General features: G+C 38.1%; 1 protein-coding gene across 1 annotated transcript in view; it reads left to right on the top strand.

Moving 5' to 3' along the window:
- Positions 1-514: 514 nt before the first annotated feature.
- The window catches only part of LOC132062329 (uncharacterized), a 2,975-nt gene continuing 1,545 nt past the window's right edge, over positions 515-1,944 (top strand). Inside the window, exons 1-2 of the mRNA XM_059454917.1 lie at positions 515-1,160; positions 1,709-1,876. Of these exons, the coding sequence (XP_059310900.1) occupies positions 615-1,160; positions 1,709-1,876 (714 nt within the window). The 5' untranslated portion in view covers positions 515-614. The remainder of the gene's footprint in view (positions 1,161-1,708; positions 1,877-1,944) is intronic.

Genomic DNA, 1,944 nt, shown 5'->3' with positions numbered 1-1,944 from the left:
TTTATGTCTGAATTCATATCGAAAATTAGATAGTTTAACACTCAAACTTTAAATCATCTCACATAAAGTGGAATGGAGGAAATAGTTTCTAAATATGTTACTTAACTTTTTTTTTTTTTTTTTTAAATGAAAAAACATTATGTTCGAATTCATATCGAAAATTAGATAATCTCACATCCTACTTCAAATCGTCTCTCGTAAAGTGAGATGGAGGGAGCATTAATAAACCATAAAGCAAGACGGAGCTCTCGACGAAGTTCTAGAAAATAAGTCTTAGGGGTCAATATTAACTCATTTATTAAATCTTCTCATCCTCATCCATGTAATCTGATTTAATGAACTCACCCTCAGTTCCTCATAGAAAATTCTTGGCTGGCGTAGGCATCCTCACCTTAGTGCCCATACCCCACAAGGATCCCACTACGCTTCTCACGTGTTGTCCCACGAAATCAACTCTATATAAACCCCTTCTCCTATTCCAATTTTTTTCCACTCACTCGGACGTGACAATAAAAGAAGAAGGAAATTAAGAGCCAACAAGAAATTAACGTCATTCATCTTCTCTACAAAAATCATAGATCAATCCATTTCTTAAAATCTCAATCTCTTTAAAAATGGCAACCTCTAGCTTCGAATCGATTCGAGCTAGAGCTATGTGGCGGACTTGCTTAGCCTCCGCCTTTCGAACCGCCTTGGCTTGTTCGATAGTTGGTGTTGCCACCCTTTTCGGGCCCGAATGCTTCAAAACTCAAGTCGCATTCCCAGCTTTCTCCTACGTTACGGTTATTCTCGTCGTGACTAATGCCACGTTAGGTGACACTTTACGTAGTTGTTGGCTCGCACTTTACGCCACAATTCAAGGTGTTTGTCCCGCTATACTGAGCCTGTGGTTGATCGGGCCGGGCAGGCTCACGGCCAGCACCACGGCTACGGCCGTGGGGCTGAGCGCGTTTTTTGTGATCCTGCCCGAAAATACTCACTTGATAGCGAAGCGTATCGCGCTAGGGCAACTTGTTATTGTGTATGTCATAGGTTATATTAATGGTGGAAAAACGGAACCAATTATGCACCCGATTCACGTTGCCGCTAGCACGGCGGTTGGAGTGGTGGCTTGTGTTTTAGCATTGCTGCTTCCATATCCAAACCTTGCATGTTGTGAGGTGAGAATTAATTATATTCGTGTTAATTAAGCTCTTCATTCTTTCTTGTGGTAGTAGCGCACTAGCCGTAATATCAAGTTTAATTACAGGTACTTAAATATCGTAAAAGCTAGTGTTAAATGCATTATTACTCGTTTAATTTTTCAAGCATTAGCATGCACTTTGTCTTCACGCATCAGCAATGTTCCTAGGAATTAACCTATATGATATCCACTAACTAATGATATTTTCACACTACCAATACATTTTAATCTGCTATAGAGGATTTTCTGCATTATTTTCTAAGTTACTAATTTCACTTGTTACTTGTAGTTATGTACTTGGTTATCTAATGACATGATAGTGTTAAAGCAATTAAATTATCAATATGGAAAGACATAATTAAATAAATAAAAATGAATTCTCTCTAACAGCTTAAATTTTTAGATAAAATGATTACACACTTCAACTGTCAATGTGTAGTATAGTTACATGATTAAAAACACTTGGCGCAAATTGTGTGGATAAACTTTTTTTTGCTTTAACAAGATTGGTTAATGTGTTTACAGGTAAAAGAGAAGAGCAGGCTCTTCGTGGAAAATGCTGCCGAGAGGATTAACCTGTTTGTGAAGGCATTCTCGGCTGAAGACAACACTTCAGCACTTGCTTTAATTCTTCAAGCGAAGTCCTTAGTTAACAATGGACCCAAACTTCTCCAAGCCATTAAATCCAAACAAGTAAGCCCACTAATGACATAATGACATGTTTATTACTCTCTTTTTAACTCAGTTTAGGTGACACTCTT

Source organism: Lycium ferocissimum, chromosome 7 (genome assembly GCF_029784015.1).
Source record: "Lycium ferocissimum isolate CSIRO_LF1 chromosome 7, AGI_CSIRO_Lferr_CH_V1, whole genome shotgun sequence".
Lineage (NCBI taxonomy): Eukaryota > Viridiplantae > Streptophyta > Magnoliopsida > Solanales > Solanaceae > Lycium > Lycium ferocissimum.
Note: the sequence above shows the minus strand (reverse complement) of the source record. Positions and strands in the feature narration are given on the sequence as shown.